The sequence below is a fragment of the Perca flavescens genome, chromosome 9 (genome assembly GCF_004354835.1).
Source record: "Perca flavescens isolate YP-PL-M2 chromosome 9, PFLA_1.0, whole genome shotgun sequence".
NCBI classification, from domain to species: Eukaryota; Metazoa; Chordata; class Actinopteri; order Perciformes; family Percidae; genus Perca; species Perca flavescens.
The window spans coordinates 23230970-23255617 of NC_041339.1; the positions used below are offsets into that span (position 1 = coordinate 23230970).

The 24648-nt window shown below is 41.7% G+C and overlaps 1 protein-coding gene across 1 annotated transcript in view; it reads left to right on the forward strand.

Moving 5' to 3' along the window:
• The window catches only part of nr5a2 (nuclear receptor subfamily 5, group A, member 2), a 72449-nt gene that overhangs the window by 12177 nt on the left and 35624 nt on the right, over positions 1–24648 (forward strand). The window contains 2 exon segments of the mRNA XM_028587068.1: positions 3137–3255; positions 3257–3847. Of these exon segments, the coding sequence (XP_028442869.1) occupies positions 3137–3255; positions 3257–3847 (710 nt within the window).

Sequence of the window (24648 nt, forward strand, 5' to 3'; positions counted from 1 at the left end):
TCCATCTTTCTCACTCTGATTTGTCTTCCATCAGCCTCGCAGTACTTGCGGTGGAAGCCAGGGAGCTGTCCCATTACTTATGCATAGGTATCATAGGTATTCATGTGTGTGCATGGGATAGGGCGCATGCGGAGCAGGGGCCGGGGCCCCGACATGACAAACAGGGTGTCAGCAAGGCTCCACGGGACCCATTAATATGCTGGCGGCCGACAGGGATCCTCACCTACGCGTGCTTAATATTCCTGTATATTAAACAACCATAAATCAGAGGATTTAAGCACTAAGGGCTGTTGTGTGTGTGTGATTCAGTGTCTAAAGGGATATGTGTGTAAAGAAATTGAGTGTGTGAAGGATAGTGTGTGTGTGGTTGTTTGTGTTTGTTTATGTTTGAAACACTGTGTACACGGTGTACGGATACTTTAGGGAAAGAGGAATAGGATTTTGGTTGGGTCCGTTTCTGAATTTTTGGATGTGTGTGGGTGTGCCTGAGTGTGTTTTTGTGTGGACGTGCTCTCAGATGGTAAGTAGTCAGGGGAATTCAGAGTTAAGACAGTGTCAGCCTTTTAGCCTGGCTTTAGGCCCAAAGCCTCACTGCTAACTCACAATATCCCCCAAACCAGATCCTTTTTACACTAATAAAAGTTTCTTCTTATGTATTCAAACTTTTCTTCTTTGGGATACTTGCTGTTCATATTTAAATTTTATTATATACATTTTTTAAGTTCACCGTATACATTTCCCCCCAGTTTATTTTTCTTTTTGGCCTCTACCTTTGCGCTAAGCTAAGTGCTCATAGCTGCAAACACTGAAGTTTGATTCATTTCTGTATGTAGCTGTCTTTCTTGTTTGCCTGTTCAACAGTGGCGGCTGTCGCTGTTAATGCCAAACAAACATCAAATGTATCCCTTTCTTGGCACCACAGAAACCTACCAGTGAGTTTAAGTTTGGAACAGACAAGCTTTTATGAAAGGGAAATTCAATTACTGCTGTGTTTTTTTGTGTGTGTTTCTGCATGGAAACATTTACAAATTAGTAACTTACAACTTTTTCATCCTCGTAACCTTCTAAAGTTGCATGGTCTTATGATAACTTTGTCATCATAATCTCAATGCTGCCACAATCAAACCCATTAACATCTCTCCACTTCAGTCAAACACACACATTCATCTTCTCCGCCAACACACACCCGTACACTGTTCTGCTCTCCTCTTCCCCTCCCCCTTCCATATTAATCTGTGTTACATGCATGCAAATCACCTTTAATTAGAGACAAAGAATCTGTGTGTGTGTGTGTGTGTGTGTGTGTGTGTGTGTGTGTGTGTGTGTGGTGAGACCTACAACCCCCAATCCTAATATGCATGGTGTGATGTGGATCCCTGGGTCCGAGACAGGCAAGAAGGCAGTCAGGGGCTAATTTTGTTTTCCCAATAGAGCCAACTATTAGTTTCCCAGCTCATTAATTACGCTGTTGTGGAGAAATCATTAATAGTTAAAGTTGCCCTACAATAATGTATAATGGATACATTTGACGGCTCCTGATTCCTCCTTTTTTTCTTTTGATGTGTGATCAATTTTTTAACGGTCTTTATAATCCCTGAGCCTGGTTGAGTGGGCACTGGAGTTGACCTCAAGCATGTTGGGAAATTGTCTTGTGTGTGTGTGTGTGTGTGTGTGTAATTTCACTGTGTATAAATTGCATACCATTTGAGCTGTCTGGCCTGCTACCATCTTTCTGTGTGATCTGGACCATGCTTTCCATGTTAGTGTGTGTTTGTGTGTGTGTGTGTGTGTGTGTGTGTGTGTTTTCTATTAGAATGTACGAGAAGGAGTCAGCATGCGGGTGTGAGTGTGTTCGTGTGTGTGTGAGTGTGTCTCTCCCCTCTCGGCTCCTCTCGCTCAGATCAGTGACAGACACTTTTGTGACGGAGGTCATTAAAATCACTCCCAAGGCAGCTCAGAGTGTGTGTGTGTGTGTGTGTGTGTGTGTGGGTGTGCGTCTGCATGTGTGTGTGCCTCTCCTCACCCCCAAACTCCTCACCCCCACCCCGCCCCCTCCACACCCACTCTTCAATTTTCTTCTTCTGTTCTTTCATTCATCCGTCAACATCATGAGCTTACTCATCATGTTATCTGACTATTCACTTTGTAGTATCAGGGCAAATGTATGTGCATGTATTTGCATACACAGTTAAATGTGTGGGTTTATTTTATGGAATACAATGAAAATAAGTCTACGGTATTAGTATTAGTAAGTCTTTTTCTGTTGCATAGTCTCCCAGACACCCGTTAGCTCGTTGCACGCTGGGCTCAGTGAGCCTCGTCAGAGTAAGAGGTAATTAAGTATGAATAATTAACACCAGCGCCCCCCGACTGGGAGACAGCAGAGCAGCTTCCCCATGGCAGCAGTCGGCCAGATCACACATGGCCCTGGTAGTAGTCCACTGTATGCCCGGCTCGTTCATTAGAAATACCCACGGCACAGACTCGTTGTGATCCTCACCACAGGATCCTGCACTGAGGGGGGAAGCAGGGGGGGCATCATGGGTATGTTTGGTTCATCAGAGAAAAAAAAAAATCAATTTGCTTATTGTCAGCCTTTTCGGGCTTTCGGGTTTTCGTAAAAGACAGTGACATTTTGAAGCTTTAGATATTGCATAATCAGATAACATTTTAAAACATATATATTTAAAAGGAGAACTTTCTTTCAGTCTATACCAATGTATAGCTTTTGAGGTGTGCATTTGCTGAGTGGTAGTGAGAGATAACCAGCTGTAAAATGATCAGAGCGGTTCATAGAAGTTTGTGTCTCTGGTCAATGAGTAACAACCCTATCTGTCTATCTGTGGGGCTTAGGAGTAAACAGGTAAATGTCAAGTGTAATCACCACAGAAAAACCTTTGCCCTACATACAAGTTACAAATGAGGAGTTGACTTCCATAATGCCATTCTTATATCTATATACAAACATGGACAAATGCTACAATAGGAGGTTTAGTGTGTAAAGGTACATTTTTTCAGGTTATGAAAATACATTTTATACATGGTGGACTTCTCATTCTGGATGAAACACTAACTTAGTATTAATATCGTCCTCTTCCTTCTTGTCTCCTGTTTCATCTCTCTTTCCATCTGTCAGCTGTGCGGGCGGACCGCATGCGTGGTGGTCGCAACAAGTTTGGCCCGATGTACAAACGTGACCGGGCCCTCAAGCAGCAAAAGAAGGCGCTGATCCGAGCCAACGGCCTAAAGATTGAGGACCATGACTCAGGTCATGCAAGCCGTGCCCACCGACCTCACCATCTCCTCAGCCATCCAGAACATCCACTCAGCCGCATCCAAGGGCCTTCCACTGAGCCACCACCCTGGCCACCACACCGGTCACCACCACCACCACCACCATCATCATGCCACCGCCCTGCCCCCCACAGACTATGACCGCAGCCCATTTGTCACTTCGCCAGTCAGCATGGCAATGCCACCACACGCCGGAAGCCTGCAGGGCTACCAGGCGGCCTACGGACACTTCCAGGGCACGCGCACTATCAAGTCAGAGTACCCAGACCCATACACCAGCTCGCCGGAGTCCATCATGGGCTACGCCTATGTCGATGCCTACCAAACAGGCTCGCCGCCTAGCTTCCCTCACTTGATCGTAGAGCTGCTCAAGTGTGAGCCAGATGAGCCACAGGTCCAGGCCAAGATCATGGCCTACCTGCAGCAGGAGCAGGCCAGCAGAGGCAAACACGAGAAGCTCAACACCTTCGGCCTCATGTGCAAGATGGCCGACCAGACACTCTTCTCCATCGTGGAGTGGGCACGCAGCAGCATCTTCTTCCGTGAACTCAAGGTAAGTGTGCATGATCCACGTGATGAGGGGGGTTTGGTTTGAATGTGAGGACAATGTGTTCATTTTTCTACAACCTTATTTTCCTGGTTTTGGCCATGATTCCTTTCAGTTACGATAGCATACTGATAATTCAGCTTTAATTCTATTTGCAGTTACTCTGAAGGCCTTTAATAAATGATGCTGCATTTTGTTTCAGTGGTAAATCTTTCACCACGTTGTCATCCATAATTGACAGTACTTTACACAGTTCATGAACATCATCTGCGTAATCCTTTATCTTCAACAGGCCTTTAATCTTCCTCTTTTATGCACTAGCTCAACACTAATACGGAGTACACAGGGCTGTGGGTGGGGGGGAGGGCAGACTGCTCGTAGCTGCCACCGCTGTCTGTCCCATTGCCTGATCAAAATTCAGCAGCCAGCCACATTTACCATGTGTGACACATTTTGGCTATGGGTTGCAAAAACTTTGACTATGAGCTTCAGGCACTTTTTATGCTAACAGGGTCCTAGTCTGAGGGTTTTATGTGAACTGGATACCGCCCATCTCCCCTTGAAATATTCCTCAGATCTAAGTGGGCACACACGGTGTGATGATAAGAGATATTGGCCATTATAATTTTTTATTTTTTTTATTCAGAGAGCTGACCATATCACACAGTGGATAGAGTCACAATGGCAACAATTTGTCTATTGCCTTTCCCTTTTAATTTCAGTTTAAGATATACAGTTAGGGCCTACTTATGGAATAAAATAGAAAATTAGGGGAAACTAAAATCTAGACTGGGGACAGGGTAATTTATTGTTTTGTAGTTCATGGTGTTTTATTTGGTTTTTGATGGTGTAGTTTTTTATTTTTTATTGTTTTAACCTTAGAAGGACTGTATGTGTTTGCATGTTGTATGTCCTGTTCTCTTACATCAGGGACCATGTTGGAAAAATAAACCTCACACAATACCCACCTACCTTTCCTCACAATCACAGAAGAACAGAATAGAACCCACAACACATCCTCCTCCAGGAGTATTGCACTTAATTTTGATATTTTTTTTTTGATTTGATTGCACATTTCCCGTTAACTCACCCTGTGGTAAATAACGTCTGTATTGCACATTGCCCAATTGCGTAATACCATATCAAATATAACATAGCATATATATATATATATATATATATATATATATATATATATATATATATATATTGCATCAGTACCCTATCAAGCATTGCACATCCTATAACCATAATGGTCAGTACCACAAATATTAAAACAACATTTTAGCCTGGCAAACATTGCGTCCTCTGTGAATGTTTAGCACTGTCAATCCCAACTGACCAATAGTAACCGTCCACCAACGCCTCACTCTAAAAATTAGCTAATTCCCACTTATTCATCACAGAGCACAAGGGAGAGTTTCTGGTGTGTGTTTGTGCGCTCGCAGCTTTATTTGCTTTGAATGAAGGTTAATGTTCAGAGGGAAACCAAAGGCGTATGATTAGTCTGTGCCTCACCTGTTTTTCTTTCCGTTGTCTGACTCCTTTGTCTGATTTGTTTCACACCGAATCGCCAAAGGCACAGCTGCATATTCATGGGCCCGGGCCTGTTGCAAAATTCCCTCCAAATATTTGATATTATTTTCAAAGGGGAAAATAACAAATGAAATAAATGTAATATTAAAACAGAGCCAATTACAACACAGACAAGAGTCCTTGAAAAACACATGTTGACATTTAGCATGCACCGTGTCCCCGCTATTGACATTTTCGAGATCTGAATTTGCATTCAACTAGGTTGCACAGTACTTCACTCGTACACACAAACATACACACACACACACACACACACACACACACACACACACACACACACACACACACACACACACACACACACACACACACATAAACACACATACACAGGCTTGTTTTGAGGTGTGGCCACAGCTAATAATTGTGTGTGGTTTGCCCTATTTCTCACACCCTCATCCTAATTCAATTATCTCACCCACTTGTGTTTGTCACTCCCTGATTTGCTGCTGAATGAAATGTCATTATGTTTGCCTAATGGCTACCCATATTACTTGAGCTTAATAGTAGGCTAATTGAACTAGATGCCTGTTACAAAGGTAGGAAATGATCTGATCTCAATGCCCCAACAATCCTCTCCTGCTCCTATTGCACGGGCCTCATTGGTTTAGGGGAGGTGAAGGCGTATTTCACTTAAGTGACAAAGATAATTGAACTGAACCCCCCTTGCAGTGGTTTTAAAAGAGCCATCTAAAGCACAAGGGGGATTGAAAATAATGTTCTAGCTGTGTCTCTGACAGTTTTTCCCACACAACCCACAATCCTCCTTTCTTGCTTGTTTCTCATTACTAACTACTGGGAGGACTGCTGAGCACGGCTTAGTGTTAGTGATGAGGAGAATAAGCAAACCGTAGCCAAGCTGATATTGAACACATTTGTGTGTGTGTGTGTGTGTGTGTGTGTGTGTGTGTATATGTACTGCTCAAGCATGACAAACATTGTTAGGGGATTCATTTCCGTAGACGCTAAACATGTATACTCTTGTCTTACTGTATTGTTGTAGGGATAAAACTACCTACTACAAATAGTGTGTCCATTGTTTTACCTTACCTTCTGATGGCTTTTTAAATTAAACATATGATTTTGAATCCACCTCACCTTCGACATTTGATGTTACATGTTTTTTTCGATTGCTTAACAACAGTGGGCCCAACTGGAGCTACATGTGAACCAAACTCTGCTTCGTTTTTCATTGCTTGAACACAGTTTTCAAAACTCTACACACTTATCCTATGACTTTAACCACAACCTGCACAACACTGTGGATTTACAGAACTTTGTTCAAATGTACATTCTAAACAGAATAGATTTCAGTCTGGTGCCTATCAAACACTGCTGATTGCAATTTCAGATGAAAGACTTGTTAGTGAACACATACTGTATATACATGTATATGCATATATAAATATAAATATAAAAAAGTATTTCTGTACTGCAGTATATAGGGAAAGACTTATTTTGGAAATAAAGAAACACTGAATACAGTAAGGATGAATCAATTATACACTGTACTGTTCAAGATAAACAGTAAACAGGTAAAAGAGCAAAGATACCAATATATCCAGGTAAATGTCTGAGGATACATACACAGCTATAAAAAAACATGAAAAACACTTCCTTTACTATAGTAAAACTGTAGACTTACTGTTTTTCAGAAAGTATTGGAGGTGGAAGAAATGGAAACACAACATTAATTTGTATAGATGATGCAGGTGCATAGCAAGCCAGGACATCCAATGTTCTTTGTTATTAGGTACCTTTAGTTTTAAACTTTTTTTCCAGTCATTACATAAATTACTAGACAAAATAAAATGATACATCTGCAAACTGTTGATTTTCATTCCTTCTTGGTTACATAAAAAAACTGGTATGTTATAAAATAAAAATGTTCATGTGAAAGAATTTCAACCTTTTTTTTTAAAATAAACTATTGATTAGTGTGAAGTCACTTAAATTATTCAAACTGTAAAGATTAAAAGTATGTATTTTCTGTATTGGTGTTTGACGCTAGTGTTTTTACTCTCAGTGTGTTCTGAGTGACAGTGTGTGTTATCTCAGTGAGGACTGTTCATAGCGTTTGGCTGCACTGAGCCGGTTTTGAGATGTGTGTTAAGAGTTGTGCTGCTTGGAATGAGTTTTGCAGGTGATGTGAGCCGTTTAGTTCAGGTGACCGTTGGCAATGCAGACTGTAGTTATAGTTTTGCACATGTGGCTTCAGTTGTGACGACTGTCATTTAGCAATTGAAAAAAAATGTAATATAGATCTGACTATTAGATGTGAGGTCGAGCCTGGGGCCAGAGAGATAGGAAGCAGTGTAGAATTAAAAGTTTGTCACAGGAGTAGTGTGGCGCTGTAGGAAGCTATAAATACACTTTCATCTAACACACACACAGACACACACACACATACACACACTCACACATACCCACATGAAGACACAGACACCGCTCTAACATAACGCACAGCCCCTCTCACTATTATTAGCTCCGTAAGAACAAAAGAATTTCCCTGGTAATAGAGCCAAGCTGGGAGGGTGTGTGTGAGGCGTCTGCCAAAAAAAGTGTTTAAAGATTTAGTTTCCATAAGTTGGCCTCAGTCACGGGACTCATAAATATTTAGCCATTAGGAGTACCTTCTAAAGAGCTCTCCCCATTTGCTCTCTTTCCCCCCCTCTTTCTGGGAATGAGGCATGACGTGAGGGACGTTTATTTCTAACACCTTGGATCCGAGAAGTTGGGGCGGGCATATACCGCCAACCAACCCTTTTGATTGGTTTAACACATCAACAATTAAAGGTCAGGTCTGGTGCAATGGTTTTGAAATCAGAGACCAAGTGGCGTGATGATGGAAGGTTTTGGCAGGGTTGAGATCACTTGTGGTTATTTTATTAAAATTTTGAGCAAGCTGAAGACAGGTGTGTGTGTGTGTGTGTGTGTGTGTGTGTGTGTGTGTGTGTGTGTGTGTGTGTGTGTGTGTGTGTACATCGATGAATCAAAGTTTGTGTCTGTCAATGTTTGCACTTGCACATAAGCCTATTCATTTATTCAAATCTATTTAGCACTTAATATGAGTTTTAGTATGTGTTTTCCAACATATTACTGCGGTTACAGATGCAGATTTAGGTCAGTTGTTGTTAATGTATGGATTGATTTTTTTGAAAGATTAGATTGTTGTTTAATGAGTCTGGGCCACTTTTTACTGGTATGTATTTCCCCAAAAAAAGAACGCAAAAGTGTTTGCTTTTATTTAAAAATATGCCGATGTCTTTGGGATAATTCTAAACCTCATTTTTGAATAATTTACATTTTGCAGATGGTTGTTTCTGTTCTGTTCTGATTTGATGAGTATGTGTTGAAGGAAATGTTTTATAGGAATAGTGTATGTATGGGTTCAACTTCATCTTAATTGATCGTGTACAGATACATATTTATCAGTTATTAGGGTATTTGGACATGTTTCAGAGTTTGTATACTGCATATGAAAGTACATTATCTGTGCTTAATCCAGAATATGAGTGAATGAGTATATAAGAGTATTTGAGTGTGTTCTAAGACGGGAAACACATGCGTTTGTCCCTCAGTGACATTTGCTAGCACAGGGCTGGTACTCTGCCACACCTCCCTCCCCTCCCCTCCCCATCCTCTCCTGTCCTGCCATGAACCCACCCACTCTGGTGCCAACCGGCAACTAGGCAACTCTTGTGTTAAAGGACAAATTCACTCAAAATGCTTTAAAAGGCAGCTGCTGATAATGGTTGGTCTAGATCTCTTGCATGAATTGTGCTGTTAGAAGTTATTAAATGTCCCAGATAGCAGTTTTTCTGTTGTTATTAGCTTCAGTAAAGCAGATTGTATGCAGCCAAATGGATGCTGTGTTTAGAGAGTTTTCTCGATTTACAAAATGAGAAGAAAACTAAATTGTAAGGGCTCACTTGTCATAAGGCATTCTGGGAAACATACGATTTATTTGACTGAAGCAGAAATAGAAAAAATACAGCTTAGTAAAAACATCTGACTGAAAACAGAATACACAATACACAAAACAATTCTGCATTAAGCAAGAAATTAAACTGCCCTTGTCAGAAACACAGCTAGGTACATTTTCCAACTTTTAAAAGGATAACAAATTGTTCAAGTCACTTTAATCTTTAGAATAAAAAAAGGATGCCATGCTTTCTTCGTAAAAACTGTAAACACAGTCTTCTTAAATACACCTCTTCTAATGTTCCTGTTTGTGCTGTATATGAGATGTTCACATGTGTATTTACAATGTGTGTGTGTGTGTGTGTATGTATGTGCGTATGTGAGGATGACTCATACTGTAGCTGGTCCACTGCTACCCTCTCCTCCATTGTTCTAGCGTTGGGATGGCTGGCCTGACTCCCACCACAACACAATGAGAGGGAGAATTTAGCAGGGCAATCGGGACTATTGATGATTCATATGTTTATATCTTACCTTCCTAACTCCACTCCCTTTTCACCACACCACCCACCCCTCCTCCCCCCCACCTTCCTCTCTACACCCTTTAATAAAAAGGATGCGTGTCTGGTGTTGGGACAGCGAGCACTTTTGTGTTCCTTGTCAACACACAACAAAGAGAGGTTGATGAAATAACGGAAATGACCATGCCAGAAAAGACTTTTAGGTAATCCAATGCCGTGCCAAGCCATGTTACAGTAAAGAGAAAATACACCTTCAGATATGCTACACTGTCATCTGTATCATTATTATTCAATGACCCATAATTTCCAGGAGGTATTTTATCAAAAAGCATTCTTTCTTTCTTTCAGTACCGCTTTAACCTTACACTTTTGTCACATGTACTATCACTTCAGGTAGCTATTTGCTACAGAACATGTTTATGATCTTGATGGATTCCATCAGACATCAGTCAGTTAGTTTTTGTTTCTTGATGCATCTTTACATTTACAGCCCCCAACCTTTTCCCAAAAAGAACATGTCTTATGTAAAACTGCAGTCAGTGCAAAGTGGTGCACTTAGATAGAAACCTTTGTTCCTCCATTCTGAGGGGCTGACACTAACGCTGGTGGTTATGTGTCAAAGAGTATCCACTGTGGTATGTGCATCCTCACTTATTCACAGAAATAAGTGTTGTTAAAAGGTGTTGGGAGGACTGCCAAATACCTGTTAACAGTGTGTGTGTGTCACCTACTGTAAACAAATCAGGCCTGACAACATTGTGTTGAGTTGTAAGCTGTATAAACCAACTGACAAAACTCTAAAGAAAGCAAATTGCAGGTGCATCACAGATGCAACAAAAATGTTAAACAGTCTGGAAATAATTACAACTCAAAACAGGAACAGTGTTTGCAAGTTAATTCTCTGGGGCAGGGACACTAAAATAGAATAGTTAAATAAATCAAAGTCAAAGTATAGCTTCACAAACTATTGAGCCTCAACAAATCTAAACAGTTTGAGACATCTATCACATTTCAAAAAGGGTCAAAGCAGTTGTGAAGGTAAAGCTTCACCCTCCTTCTCGTTCCTAATTTTTTACTTCACAGTAACAAGAGATGACCTGTTGTTTAGATTCTGTCTTGAGTCAAATGTTGTGTAACATTATACATATATTTAGTCTGGCCATCTGATAAAAGTGGAGCAGGGAGGAAAATGGCCGTGACGTTTTGAAATGTGGCTTCACTGTTTATTTTAGTCATCCAGGGACAGCTTTTTTGGGGGATCCAGACAGGTTTTTGTGCTTCTCTGTCTCTTTCGTTTTTTTTCCTGTTTTGTCTCTCTGCATGTAGCGGGAATGGCAAAAGCAGAACCGAGGGTCATTAAGTTGAGGAGGAACTGTATTAGAAGTCTTGTTCCCTGGGAAAGCTCCCAGCTGAGATGGGACAGCCATATTGGATAAACAGATGGCCGGGGAGAGGAAAGGACAGGCGAACAGAGGTGAAACAAAGAGGGGAGATGAGAAAGGGGATGAGTAGAGGAGGATTGTGGAGAGGGAAGGAAAGGAAAGGGAATAACAAAGAAGAAGAGGTAAGGGAGAAAATATAAAAGGTGATGTGATGGAGGAGAGGAGAGGAGAAAAAGATACAAAAAGACCGAAGGTAAAAGCAAAGTCAACAGGAAGGGCAAAAGGGCAGGAAAGGGATGAGGTAATGCATGTAAAACATGGAACAAGACAGGTATTATTTCACTGGTGTTTACACTAAACTAGATCAAAGGCTAAATAATATTTTATCGCAATAGAAAATACTGACTTTTATGACCACACATGCACATGTTTACATGGATACAACATTTCACAAATTGTGCTCACAACAATCCTTAATTTGGTAGAGCTCAGGGTATCTCGGTGGCCTCCACGTTTAAGATGCTGAGACCTGTAATTGCAACATCTATGATTCGCATCAGACCTTTGATGTGTGTCATCACTAGTTTTATTTTTATTCAGCTGTTGACTTTTTGAAGGCAGACATGCAAAACCTTAATCATAATCATTTGGTAGGTCTACAGTGTCTTGGCGCATTGGCTTAAAGGTAATATTTTTTTAAATATAGTTTAAACTGTCAGCAAAACTACACTGTTGATTTCTTAATTGAATAAAATATAGAATCAATCTTCCATCAAAAATGTACAGTATATATATATTAAATTTTTTCAAATAAAGAAAATCTTTTTTACATTTTAATACATTTTGTTTATTGTGTTACTTTTCAGCACAACAATCAAAACATCATGAGCCACAGACAAATACATTCAAATAAGAATATTCAAAATATCAAGAGTTTAAAAGAAATGTCTGTTCTGTGCACCATCTGTGGCAGTCAGATATATTCAGACAAGTACTGGTCATTAATTATTTTTCAACTCAAATTTGAAAAGGTCTTAAAAACTCACAACATTCACAGAAATCTGCAACAACCTGGAAAAAAAAAAATTTGCATTTTAAGCAGGAGAATTATTAACAACACTGACTCCTCTCCGCCAGTTTATCCGACTTCTCTAAGCGGCTGCATGTCAGTCAATCACGCAGTATGACAGATCCCTGGGGGGGAAAGAAGGGGGCTGATGTTCACAACTCACACTGAATATTCTCCACTTATAGATTTACCTGAGTGAATAATGTAAGGTCCTCTGATGCACCCCACTCTGCCCTGCTGCATAATTTTACCCCATCCTCACCCCCCCTCTATCTACATCCATAAATATTACATGAATTTACTTTGGTGAAATAATACTTACACCACCCGCCCAGTTGAGACTGGAGGGTCTTAGTTTATACACAGTCATCCACACACACACAGACACACAGCCACACACACCTTTTTTCCATGACCTATCCAGGAGCAGTTTAATTTTCAAGGTGCAACCTTGTGTGTGTGTGTGTGTGTGTGTGTGTGTGTGTGTGTTGGAGATATCGGAGGGATGCTCCTGTCCTGCTTTGACCGCTGATTGCACCTTTTTTGTTTTTTCTTTACACCTCGTAACTGAGTGGAAATTAATAAGCTGTTTAAGGTGTGATCTGTGAATCCTGGGAAGTGGTATATCTAAACACACACACACACACACACACATAGATTCAGAGCCTCAGACAATGTCTGTCTTGTCATAGAGATCAACGATCCCCCCTGCAACAACCTCCCCTCCCGACACCCCAATCCTGACAAACTGCAAACGTGATGGGGTTGGCGGCCGCACGCAGTTGGCAGAGATTTGTTACCGTGTCCCTGGTCCATTGCATTTGAATTATTTGGCAGTCTGTGCTGCACCCCCCAGCACATAGGCTACACACACACACACACACACACACACACACACACACACACACACACACACACACACACACACACACACACACACAAACACACACACATACACACACCATGGCATGCTTACTTTGCCTTAGTTTGGAAGAAAGAAGGTGTAGAGAAGGATGGGGAGAGAAAAAGGGATGAAGGAAAGGAGACAGGGAGTTTAAATGAGTTACAGAAGGAGTAAAGAGAGAGAAGAGCAAATACTGTGTCAGAAGATTGGAACTGAGTGACAGAGAGAGAAAGAGAAACAGAGTGAATGATTTAGAGTGAGAAAGGGACCATGAGAGAAAGAGAAGACAGAGTCAGAGATGGAGTTTGAGACAGAGAGAGAAATCTCAGCGAAGAGGGAGGGAGAAAAAAAGTGTTGACCATGAGAGATAAAGAGAGATAGAAAAGGACAGAGAAAGAGAATGATAAAGAAAATATGAGAAGGAGATAATGAAGGACAACCATAGAAGGACAGAAAGAGGGAAACGAGGAAGAGAAGAAAGTGTGAGGGGGCGTAAATGGGAAGATGAACAAGGGGCTGCTAGTGGCAATGACCAAGGGCAAGAGGAGGAGGAGGAGGAGGAGGAGGAGGAGAGGGGGCATGGTGAAGGACAAAAGGGGAGGGTGTGGGGGGTGAAAAGAGGACTGGTAGGTTGGGGTGGTGTGGTGGGGGTGTAAGGGGGGAACAGGTGGAAGGTTAATGGGCCTGGAGCGGATCCACCAGACGCTCTTGGGCTTGATATATGGGCCCGGAGCCTGGTGCAGGGCGTAGGCTTTCAAAGATATATTATTTCATTTGAGGAGCAGCACCATTCTGGCCGACAACCTCCCCCAAAACGTCACCCCTGCTTCCACCAACACCCCCCACAGCCCAGCATTTGTCCAGTGATAGATGACACGCCCCCCCACCACACCAACACACACATGTACAAATACACATAGAGCATTGTCCCCCCTACATTACACACTCCCATTCTTCTTGTACAATTTTTCAGTTGGTGAATTTTCACTAAATTTAGCATTTCTTTCTTTCTTTCTTTCTTTCTTTCTTTCTTTCTTTCTTTCTTTCTTTCTTTCTTTCTTTCTATCTTTCTTTCTTTCCTCGAGCCTTCCTCACCCCCTCCCCTCTGCTGTCAGTCTATATCCCAGGCTGCAGGCATGTCTTATGGCCGCCTGTGTGTTTTTTTAAGTTGCTATTTTAGTGGTAACAATATCTGTTTGATCAGTAGCACTGGGAACGAGCAGAAGTTTGGGGAGGGGGGTACCAGGGAGGGAGAGTGTGGTGGGTTTCACAAAGGCCTCTTTTCATTCATAAATTATTGACCACTGCGCAAGACATAACTTTTTCATAAATACTGTAGAACCGATTTTTATTTTTCAATACTACCAATACGAAATGGAAAAAGTCGATTTTGGGATCTGACAGAGTGTGCGGCCAGTCAAAAAGAGAGCATACATCAGACATAACAGAGGCTGTTCTTTGCCTGGAAGGCTACAGGTTGGACCTCCTGAATGTGTTCCTCCTGTTGAAGTGTCCCTTAGCAAGTCACTGAACGCATGGGGCACTGCTCCCACAGGTCCCACGGGTCCCACAGGTATGCATACTGTATGTGTCTCAGAAGGACACTGGTATTTGAAAAAGTCCTTATTCGACTGTGTGCAACATGATGAGATAGCAATTGCAGACGTGTTTAGTGTGAAGCTGTTAGTTGTAATTTTTTATTTTTTTTTACTTTGTATTCTTTCCTGGCACAGCCAAAGTCTGCAATTTCCAATAGCATCTGCAATGCTTTGGCTGTTTGACTGCATTTTCCAATGTCCTCCTTACGTCCCCTGATGGTTGTAGACTGAGCTTTAAGATATAGCCTTTCCAAATACTGGAATTGTCCCGTAGGCACAACCTCAGGGGACTGCAGTAGGCCGGAAGGAAGAACAGGAAACTTGTTAAAAGAAAAGATTTAAAGTCGCCCGTCCCAGAGGAGCAGCAGCTATAAGGAGTCGACGGGGGTTGGGAGGTTTTAGCATGCGCAAAGTCTGCTCATCTACTTGTTGCTTTGATGAGGGATGAAAGGCTGTCATGAAGTACAAGTTTACAGAGCTCCGGGCAATGATAGACTTAACTGTCCTTAACAACGTTTTCTGTTCCTCGGACTTCATCCTCACTCCTGAATTTGTTCACTGTTTCAACATTTAACTGAAATTCTCATTAAATATGTGAGAACAGGTAGGAGAGTACAACTGACAAAAATTTGAACTGTGGAAAGATATTGTTGAATGGATCAAGTGTCTGCACCATAACGTTAAACCTGTAGAAGAGATGTGTTTTTTTACTGTAACTTCCATCTATCTCTGCATTTCACCATCTCTACTTCAAAACCACCGTAGTAGGAATGAAAAGCAAAAATTGCCTCCACCTCTCCTGTAGTTTTTATTTTCAAGCAAGTTAACACGGCCTGATTCGCATTTGCGAGCACTTTGGGCATTTGGCAGGAGAAAGAGCAGGTTGTGTTTAAGTCTCGTTTGAGGACGATCAGGGTAAAAGCCTTTTTTATTGGCAGGTCATGCTGCTTGTTAAGACGGTGACGCAGGTGACTAGGCTGTGCTGTTAGCCTTGGTGGCCCCGAACTATCATGGTTGTTGTTTCACAAGTCGGCAATAGTCAGTCAAATCAGCAGGGAGAGAGAGAGAGAGAGAGAGAGAGATTAAAAAAGGCTGAGAGGAAGTGGGAATGAGAGACAAAGAAAATGGGTAAACAAAGTGGATATGGGGACTTGATTTAGTTGGCCAGGCTGCTAACAAATCAACTCAACACTGTGCAACCACTTTACACACTCCACCAAAGTACAAAGCAACTTTCTCCCTCCCCTCTCCTCCTCTCTGCTGTGCTTATAGTTATGGGCCGTGTTAAATCTACAGTTTATGCAGGAACCTTTCCAAAGTACCTCCCATCAGAAACTCTGCAAGCCAAAAACGTGGTGCTCACAGTTTGTAGCAGCAAAGGTGATTCTCGTAAAAGTATTGTTATCTACGGGCAGGCTCAGTGGCTGAGGGTGCCGATATGTTGTCAGCCAAGTGGTAAATATACAGACAGAAGTGCCGGCATTTTGCTTCTAAATAGCTCCCGGCTATAGGGTTTCCTGGAGGTCAGAGGGGCCGAGGTGTGGCTGCTGCAGCCTTACGCCGACCCTCAACCTCTAAGCTAAACTCACCACACAATACTATGCAAACCTGTCAGCTAATTTATCTTCCTATTTTACGCCTGCCTGCATTTCGTCTTTTTAAATGACAAGCATCAAAGCACAAATAGCTGCAAAAAGGGCATCCAATCAAAGGTTTTCTCTTTGAAATAAGAAACAAAGAAACAGTTGATGGTGACATCTATTTATATAGTCACTTAATGGAAAAGTATAATACTTTTTGCTAGAATAATATACACTTTGTAAGCCACATATGACTCAGTTTGAATAATATCATTGAAAACTGAATAATATATCACTAAAATGCCATTGTTAATTTCAATAAGGCAGCCCCTCTAATTCAAATTAGGTAAACATGTTTAGTGGAGGTTTAGTGAGGAAGAGAAGAAAATTTATTTTTCATTTCATCAACAATGACGCCAGTAAACACATAAGGTAATAGTTGTATTAAAGATATAAAGTTATACATGTTTAAATAGTAAACATTTAAAGCTAAGGCCAAAGCTTGTGTATCTTAAGGGATACTGAACAGCAAACTTCTTCAGGCAAAGATTTTGTGTTTCAAACTGCAGTCTGAAACACAACGCTTCAACTGGCTTTTCAAGTAAGTAAAATAAAAACCCACAAAGAGTCCCTAGCTTCTTATGTTCCAATGTTGCGTGGCCTCAATTATCTGCGTGTAATCCAGCCTGCCTAGAGGTTGTGCCTGTGTCTGCCGCTTTCGTCACTGGGCTGTCAACAGTTGTGCCCCAATGTCTATTTCTGATGCTTATTTACGGCTTGTCTATTCTGGACAGGGAGTGGGGAAGCTTGTGGGGGTCGGGGGGGTCCACAGGAGACAATAGACAAGACAGTGGAGGAGCAGAGTCGACAGCTTGCCTTCTAGTTTTACACTTAAAGAGTAGAGGGGTATTTATATTCAACTGGGAAGGCGGGTGATTGAATTTGGAGTAACACTAGACATTGTGGTGGTGGTGTGACGGCGAGCGAGAAATTTCATTGGGGCCGCACGCCAAACAACGACCCAGTCGAGAAAATGGCTTCAGCCCCGCTGGCAAAGTAGGACAAAGACACCTGTTCCCTATCCCTACTTTAAGCAGTCCTGTCTTTGCTGGTTTTAATTTTGCTGTTGCTCTCCTTATTTCTTTCACACTGCACCAGGACTTTTTATTACTCTCACACCATTCCCTTTTCTTCACCTCTCAATCTGTCAATCTCTTTCTCTGTTTCTCCCAAAGCGCCATACCTGCAAACCTGGCACGAGCCACGGATAAATGATTCCATACATGTGAAATAAAGGCACGGCACTAATAATAGGCATTACAGTCCTGCGTTCTTTTAGGATTGCGCCCACTCAGAGGGGGATGAAAAGAGGCTTTTCAAGCAAGCTGAAACAATGACGAGCAATAAACCAAATATGCTGACAGGGTACTTGCTGAGAAGGGTGTTGACAACACCGTTAAACTTCTAGAAATGAACCAGAGATGCTGAACAAAAACCAAAAAAGACAAGGTTTTCAGGTGGAAAGCCGCAGTCTCACCTTCCCTCAGGCCAATACTTTATACACCACATGTTGCACTGCACTTCCCATCAGCAGCACCACCACTATGCCTCATACTGCCGCAGCAGTGCTTTAGAGACGTCTTTCTCTTAATACAGATGCATTCATGGCAGTTTCTGTCAGACGAGGCCTGAGATGCACTTCAGGGAGAAGCAGGGCTCCATCTGTTCTGCGGCGTTGTGGTTTTGATGCCTCGTCTTCCTTGTACTTCAACTGTTTACATATCACAGGAGCTCCGGAAATGCTCAATTAGCTAATTCGGATATTTAATTTGTGCATCAAAGGCTGTGATCCCAGTGATCTCTGGAGCTGTGCCACATTTGGATGTGGATTCACAGCTGTCTGCTCTAAAAGCCCACCACCTAAACCCCCTCACAACTCCCCCATCTGAAAAAAAGGACAGCCATTCCAACGCGTCAAACGCTAATGGGAATCTGTGTCTCCCGCCCTCTCAGACAGAAAGCATCACTGCGTCAGTCTCTGCATTTTAAATAAGCTTTGGTCGTCTAAGCTGCGTTAAGGTATATTGCATATATGTCTGTCTGTGGGTATATGTGTGTGTGTGTGTGTGTGTGTGTGTGTGTGTGTGTGTGTGTGTGTGTGAGAGTTAAGAAGGACTGTCTCGACTGTTCTAAATAATAGAAAAGGTGGAAGCATTCAGACTCTTCTTTGTCTCCTCTCTTTTTTGTCTTTGCTTCCTCCTAAAGGTCAGGCAGCCAGACAAGGATTATGGAGTCATTTCCCTCTGTCATTGTCACACAGACACAACCACAGCCAATTGTACAAACACACACACACACAGACGCACACAAACACACACACACACACACACACACACACACACACACACACACACACACACACACACACACACACACACACACACATGTACAGTACATGCATGCACATAAATCCTCTCACTCACATCTGACTCATAACCATATAAGAAAGTGAATGCAAACCCCCACTTTTAACCAACACACACATACACACAGAAATCTGCATACTTACACACTCACCTCCTTATATTGCATCCCCTCCACCTACCTTTCACACAACACCACAAACACCAAGTCATAAATTGCAGCATTAACTCAAATAATGATTGCACGGCATGAAAATTCAATGGCTGGGGCTTAATGCCCAGGAATCGCCTGGTAGATTAAGCTCTGTGTGTATGTGTGTGTGTGTGTGTGTGTGTGTGTGTGTGTGTGTGTGTGTGTGTGTGCTTGTTTTTGTGTGCGTTTGTATGTGCGTTTGTGTGTGCTTGGGGAATCTGTAGGGGGAGGGATGTTGATGGATCAATAGGAGTTCTATGATCAGCACCTCCCAGCCAGGAACCTCATACACTGTCGACAGTCTACTCACACAACTCACTTGCATTTGTACGGCATGCATTTGTTCTGTCTGCAAAGAGAAGAGTGGTGTGGCGGGAAGGCTGCACGTGTAAGTGTGTGCGAGTATGCAGATATGGATATCACTGTCGAGCATTTCAATGCGTGTCTCCGTGTAGGTATCTAGGTCTTGACATGATTGCATGTGTGTGTGTGTGTGTGTGTGTGTGTGTGTGTGTGTGTGTGTACAGGAGGAGGAAGGGTTACTTTTGGGAGATGCCATTCCCTGAACTGCATGTGTTTTAGCCGTCTAATGTTCATGTGAATAATTGATTAGGGCCTCTCTGTGTTTTTGATAATTAGTTGATAGCTTCTTAGCTCTAAGCCTTGAGATTTCACGTGTGTATGAGAGTGTTTGTGTATGTGGTGGGGGGTAGATAGTCCACTTCTGAGGTATTCTGAAAACAATAGCTCTCAAAAAGAAAAAGAAAAAAACTCCTTTCCTCTAAGCCATGCACTTATGGATTAACTTTCTTCACAAATGAGGCAACATACATTTCTTTCTCATAACCTCTTTTTTTTTCTCTGGAGATACCTTTCATGTTTTGTCTCACCCATGAGTTGAGCCCAACTCACTTTTCTGTAGACACTGTACCACCTAGATGGAGATGCACCTTCTCACCTCTTACTTATATGATTAAAATAAAAAGCTGGCAGACGTGACCTGGAAAGTTTGAATTTGTACATATCTAGTAAACAGACCAGATAACAATGAACACTGCATGCATGAAAATATATCAATTGACATTCATGTCTGGTCTCGCTGGTCCGTTCTCTTGCCTCATTGATTTTTCTGTGTTTCATATGCTTATGCATCAAGTATAAACGGAATAGGAAAGGGTTTGGGCGGGCTTGGTTCACCCTTAGATCCCTGCGCTAATATCAGACAGAGAAGAGAGTGTGTTGCCATTGTCAGCGGCCTTGAGAAAACAAGATGTTCTTCCCGCTGCAACACACAGACCCACAGAGACACCTTGTTTTGTAGTGCCGCTTTTTGTGGATTTTCACAGACACATGTACATGTGCTTAGGAACTTAACAACGTAAACTTACGTGCCATGATCCGTTATTTGAACCTGAAACAGCTGTTTTATCTTCTGCATCTTTGTTATTTTATTTATTTTTTTATTATATATTTATATATTTGTTAAGCACACACATCGCTACACTGGTTTGATACCAGTTACTGCATTTCCTGCATCTGTAAGGGCCTTATCTCACTAGTGTGTTGAGGCGCAGCCCTGGCAGAGCAGGAAGACCTTATTAGGCCGACGTCTTGTTTCCTCTCGTCTCGATTGGGCTCGGGATGAAAGGATGCTGTATGGGATGTAAGCACGGATAGGGGGGCAAGGAGAAGAGAGGGCATGTCCAATGATTGGCTGGGTTTTTATGTTTGTTTTCCCTTTTTACCACAAGCCTGGGACAAGAAGAAGAATGTCAGGATGTGTAGAAGGATGAGAAGATGTGAAGATGGGGAGAGCATGGCCAATCAAAAGCAGTGTTCTCAGGGTCAAAGGTCAGCCTCCTGAGTCTTTTAATGCAGTCACCGTGGGAACCAATCAATCTCAGTGCAGCGGCAATATCGATCGGACGTGGGCACAGGCACACATGGACACACACTTAGACACCCACTAGCATTTCTTCTGAAACACACACACAATACAGCATTCATTCACTCTTACAAAGCGGTTTCTGCTCGCAGTCCAACAGACAGTGAGTTCATAAGCATTAACACGCGCAGATTAATGCGTTTTTAGAAATGAAGAGATTGTAGACAATCACTGCCCTAACAAAAATAATTCAACTTCATAACAATAAAATATAAAAATATAATAAAATGTCTTTGGTGGAAGGAAGGATTGTATGCTTTCTATTGCCTCCTATTTCTCGTTAACATCCATGCTCCACGGTATCCTGAGTGAATATGTATTGTTGCAACCCTGGCAGTACTATGCTCCACATATTGAATGGAAAGTACATGTAGGCGTTTCTAAAGTGAGATTTGGAAAGATACTAAAACACATAATTGCACAGAGAAAAATAAGTTGAAGTTGGAAAAATACTTTTCTGCAGACACAAGGCCTTCTTGTGACAAAAGTGGTATTTTCTGAGCTCACAGATGGCCCGTGGCATCTCTATGGCTGTTTAGGGACATGAAAACAGTCTAGAGTTTCTGTGCGCTCAGTCGGAGATAAACCCACAGGCATTCTACACTACCTGATATGTTGGATTAGAGGTACATGCAAACAACAAACAGGTGCCAGTGACATGAGATGTTGATGAGCAAGCATGCAGTGATATACATATACAGTAGTGTCACATATACATACATTCACAGTAGCAATCACATGGAGTAGTATCAAGCTGATGTTAAGTCTGTTGCTTATTGTCTTTTACAGAGATATGCAAAATGTATCTCTGACTGCCTGATGTTTTGTTTCTGTTTTTTGTTAAGGGTCCATGTTGGCTATAAAAACTGAATTAATGACTTTAATTCAGTTAATGAATTAATGACTTTGTTTCCTTCACAATGTCAGTCTAATTGTATCAGTACGTTTGAAATACAATAGAATAGAAAAGTGTGTATTAGGTAAATTTCTCATGAAAGCCAGTAAAACTCAGAGCAGAAAGAGTTCTTTAATGGCTGTATTTTGTCCTTTAATGCAAACAAATACACCCACTACTTCTTTGAACTGTACCCTTTCATGAAGACTTGATGGAACAAAAGCAAAGTTTTACCTCAAGCAACCTAATGAAAGACGTAAATTAACCATTGTCCAAGTATCATCTATAAGCATAACAAGAAAGAATTGAATGGCCATTGAATCTTACATTTGCCATTGAAATAACATTCAAAACTATTGGTTCATGAAATAAAATCACATTGTAGGATAAAAAGAAGTTCAGTTTTTTTCACTGGCAGCTCCGGGAAACTGTGAATAATGGATTTCTGATCATTTGCTGATCATGTTGATTCACAGTGTGAGTGCACCAGTAGAGCTGGATCCTAAAGGTCAAATGCACTGTCAGGAAAAATGGCAGGTAACCAATAGGTGTATAGCTAGTAAATACTAAATTCTTGTAGCTTCAATCTTCAACCTTGTCTGCTGGCTGACAAAGTCTGTTTTACTGAAGCTAGTTGCTCACTATATTATCACTAGTATTATCATTCCTCTCTTCAGGACCCCTCCCCCTCGACTAGCAGCACCACCTGCCACCTGCTCATTTTCCCAGCATTCTTATCACCCCGCCAGCCGTAGGATCGAGGCCCCTATGAACTGTATGCCATGATAAACAAGAGCAAGTGGGGAAGTGAGGGGGGGTAATGATTTTTATTCTCATCCACTTCTGCAGCGTGTATTGAAGAGCCGGACATAGTTTGGAACATAGACACCCAAAGCTCACCTCTCCCCTAGCCGGAGGGTCACATAGCTGGAACATCCTGGGGATTGTGTCACTCACTCTGTTTTTCTTTTTGATGGATGTAACTCTATTTGTGGCATTTCAAAGTTATGGCTGCCACAAATGATTTGCAGTGGGATTTAAGAGGCATTTGCCGTTTTATGAGACAACGTTGACCTGTTTTTTTTGCCTACCTTGTAATTTGGTCTTTGTTATGACAATAGGAGGGGTAATAAAGACATAAACAGACTGATCGTAAGATTTGATCCCAGGTCAGCAGGGTTGCATGTGCTTCCACAGGAAAAAGTATCATCCTTTCCATGATTTATATATGCTGATGACCAATTTGTTGAACAAAATCCTATTGCTGGCGATGGAACCCCACACTGAGTCTCTTTTCAATTCAATTACCAAACTATAAACTGGAAATGAGCTACAGTACATTCAAGCACGACATAATTAAGTGTTTGTAACACTCTGAGAACAACAGGCGCTGTTCTAGGTGAATTAGTGCCTGTTCCCAGGTGAATACAGGGCCTGTTTGGCTCAAGGCGAACAGATGCCAAGACAGGACTGCACCAAAGGATGGCTGCTAGAAACGCACAAGCATTGATGTCAGCTTCAAACCTCACCTGTAGTACTCCGAGACAGCATTGATTCTTGTCCAGCAGAGAGAGACGGAAAGATAGAAGCACAGCTATTGTTTATGTACAAGTCGTTTGAGGCAGATAAACTCATGGTCTGCTTGTGTGTGTGTGTGTGTGTGTGTGTGTGTGTGTGTGTGTCGTCTTAAAAAAATAGCATGATTCTCTACATTCATTAAGGCTCCACAGAAGGAGATTCCATTAATCTGTTCATTAGGCCACATCAAAAATGGAACTACTTATTAAAATCAGATCCAGCTGTGTACTCTCGTTAAAGCCCGCCGTACCGAGCAAAGCTTGACAATGCTCATGGCACTAGACCAAAACCCAACCACAAGAAAGGGGGGGAAATATTCTTCTACATTGGCCTGTTTTGACTCAACACACCATGATAATTGCTCTACTCTTAGCAGGGGGCTATGAATAAACATTACTTTTGTCAGCGAGCATCTGAATGCTCCATTTCCAATTAATTTACATTTACCCAGAAATGGAGGGAATATATGCTCTTAATCACTATGTTTTATTTTCTCAATTTCCCCCAAGTCTTTTCTCATTCTCTCATTCCCTGTCTGGCACTTTCATTCCCCCTCTCACCCACACTCTCTTTCTTTTTCTACCCCTCTCTCTCTCTGGAAAATCCCATTAATCTTAGCCAGTGGTTTTGAACAAAAGCAATGGGCTAAGCGATTGATCCTGGCATTGATCCCACTCGCCTGAACGATCATAAAGGTGTTAAATTGGTTTCTTGGAGGATATGTATTTTTCATCGCTGGCTGCTGCAAGTAGGAATTTATGCTTGGAATTTCTCTCATTTTTTTAACCAAACACTGGTGATGATATTAAAATATTAAAGAGATCACACCTTGAAAAGCCTTAAATGTGGATTTTGAGACCAGTTTGAAGCGATTTCTGGGGAGCATGTTTTCTGCATCAGTGTGAACCTTAGAAGCTAAATCCTTACCATAAGTTTTTCTCCATCCAAGGACAGGTGGAGACTTGGGATTATTCAAATGTGTAAAGTGGAAGCAAAAGAAGAAAACTCCTTTGTTTATGAATTCATAGTGTGAAAATAAAATGGTACATTTGACTCCAAACGCAAAATTATGCATTTCAACCACATAATGATTGTGTCATTTTTACGTCGAAGTCGTGGCCAGCTACTCAAAAGATTATTTCAGAGTAAGGTTTCGTCATAGCATTTTAAGAACAAGCCTAAGGCCTCTTGAGAAAGAAAAT